This window comes from Meira miltonrushii (assembly GCF_003144205.1).
Source record: "Meira miltonrushii strain MCA 3882 unplaced genomic scaffold FA14scaffold_2, whole genome shotgun sequence".
NCBI classification, from domain to species: domain Eukaryota; kingdom Fungi; phylum Basidiomycota; class Exobasidiomycetes; order Exobasidiales; family Brachybasidiaceae; genus Meira; species Meira miltonrushii.
In genome coordinates this window covers 740,239-742,986 of record NW_020289944.1, presented here as the reverse complement: position 1 = coordinate 742,986, position 2,748 = coordinate 740,239, and the positions used below count along the sequence as shown (strand labels likewise).

General features: G+C 45.7%; 1 protein-coding gene across 1 annotated transcript; it reads left to right on the top strand.

The window, feature by feature from the left end:
• Positions 1 to 394: 394 nt before the first annotated feature.
• On the top strand, positions 395 to 589 carry FA14DRAFT_122176 (uncharacterized protein; the record flags this gene model as incomplete). The annotated part of the gene is made up of 1 exon (XM_025496507.1): positions 395 to 589. A coding segment is annotated over one exon (195 nt), but the record flags the coding sequence as incomplete, so codon positions are not given.
• Positions 590 to 2,748: the final 2,159 nt, after the last annotated feature.

Below are 2,748 nucleotides of genomic sequence, written 5' to 3'. Positions count from 1 at the left end.
ATTGTCAAGTACGGATTGATAATATTCGCTCCGCCTTTTGGCTTTTGCTTTATTCACTGTTTGTCCGTACAAACAACTCTCATTTGAAGGGGGGGGGTCAGGTGGGGTTTGTTCGTAAGCGGGGTGCGTTTTGCGGAGGAGTGGGGGGTGTACTTTGCCAAAATATTTTTCAAACCGGATCGTCCCCTAAACATATTTCTATTTTTGACTTTTTTGGGGAAATGTTCTGTGAACTGACTTTCTTTCTTACTTCTTTCTTTTCAGTCTTCTTACAACCAACATCGAAGCAACTCTTATTTGAACTTCATTATCATACAATCTTGCCATCATGGCAGCTGTTGAAGGAATAGAGGTCAAGCCAAACGCTGGCAATGACGCAACTGCATCAGCAACGATGGGTAACGTGGACAAATCACAAATTCCAAGACCATACAAATGTCCACTATGCTCTCGTGCATTCTATAGATTAGAACATCAAACTCGACACATTCGAACACACACAGGAGAAAAGCCACATGCTTGCAACCATCCTGGCTGCGGAAAGAAGTTCAGCAGATCAGATGAATTGACCCGTCACGTTCGTATTCATACAAACAAAAAATCAAACAATGGAACCAACATTTCAGCCGACGGAATGATGAACGGAAACACAAAGAAGAAATCTGGCAGATCGGCAGGATCTTGGCAAGTCGGTGGTGGTGAATCCAGCGATTCAGAAAACGAAGATGGATCGATGGCTTTGCATCCTGCTCAAATCAGACCTGGTCGATCGGAAGAAATGTCTGCTTTGGCAATGTTGGCAAGTGATGAGCTCAGCTCGATCGAACGTGCAGAGCGTGAAGGAAAGAGGGCATACGGATATGGTCCCCATAATGTTACAACTGGTGCTTATCCATCTAGCAGATATCCTTCATATCCAGCTGGCTATGCAGCTCATCCAGGCGCAAACGGAACTGCTTACAGCTCATCAACTGTTGAGCAACCACCAGGATGCGAACATGCAGATTGCCATAGAAGTTACAATCAACGTGTTGCAGCTTCTTTGCAATCTCTTCATCATGGATCGGTTGCACCTGTGCACTCTTATTGTCCTCCTCTACCGCCATCTCATCATCAATACTCTGCACCGCATCCTTCAAGTCGTTACCCTGCTCATTACGCTCCAGGACATGGTCATCATTCTATGGCAGGACCACACGGTTATCCTTCAAATCCAAGCAGCGTCCCAAGCAGCCGTGAACACTCTCCTCGTTTCTCACCAAACGACAGTGCAATGTTGATGAGCGATGATTATCCATCTGACGGTGAACATGAACGTGTAAAAGCAGGAAGGCTTAATGGTTCTTTGGCTCCTGAATGGACGCCTTCAAGCAGTCCAGTTTTGGGTCCATTGCGCAATATGAGCTTGATGGGACATCGAACGATGCCAAACAGTCCTTACACTTCCAGACCCAATTCGCCTACTGGACGTAGTCATGCACTTCCATCGTCTTATTATCACCATCATGGCGCTTCACACCATGGAGCATCGCATCATTCTCCAATCATGGATCGCGGTTTGAGCAGTCGCAACAACTCACCGCCTCAATTGCATCACACCGGTCCATCTCACATTGCTGGAGCAGGACATCATGGATCACATAGACATCGCAGTCATCCTTACGGCCCTGATGGTCTTGCAAGTCATCCACATTCACGCTCTCATCATCATTTGACATCATTGGCAAATTCTTCTGTTCGTTCGTCATCCTCAACAACGATTCCAACAAGCACATCAGGTGAAAGGAGCACGGCTTATGACGGAGAATACGGTTACGGTCCAGGCTCAAATGCCACTTCTCCAACCGGTGCAAATGTCGCACGAGGAGCATACGAAGATGAGAACTCTTTATCAAGAAGAAGCAAAAGTGCCGTCAGCTTGAGCGCATACCATCTCAACGGTGCTGTTCATCCAAATGATGCTGGTAGACATGCACGCTTTGCTCCTGATACGTATGACCATGAGGAAAGACTTGCACGCATGGGAGAACGAACATTACCTTTACCATCTACTTCTGATGTTCGACATGCAATGCCTCATTTGCCTTCGGCTGCATGGAGAAGGAGCAATAGTCGTTCTGCCCCTGTGAGCGTTGTCAATAGTCCAGTTACATCACCGCGTGTTGAGCCTTTGGGCTTGCATGGCATTCAATCTGTGTCTCACTCACGTTCGGGATCATTCAACAACTCAACAAACGAAAGCAGTAGTGGTTCATCTACTCCTATCTCTATCGTTCACAATTCTTCTCGTTCGGGCAAATTGGGTGGATTCAGTATGACCCCTATTCATCCTCAAAGTGGATCAGCTGGCTCTCACGCTTCTCCCCCTGCAAAGAATACCTTACCTCCAATTGGTCAAGCGATTGCAACCAGCCGTGAATCTTCGCCAAACGCAAATGTCACACTTCCACCTCCGATGTCATTGCAAGCTTTAAGCAACCCAACTCCAAATGATGAAAAGGATGTTGATATGGCAATGACTTCATCCACACAAGCAGCCAATTAAAGGTTACGCTTTCCAACAACCATATACTAGCACTTCTTTCACTACTCATCTTTACACACATGCATTCATCATATAGAGCTCTACAATTTTCTTCTTCTTCTCCTTATATACACAGCACATTCTCCTCTTCATGTTACTTTTATTTTACTCGTAGATAGAACGTATAATAGACAAAGATTCGGTATATTCTTTTGTGTGATGAT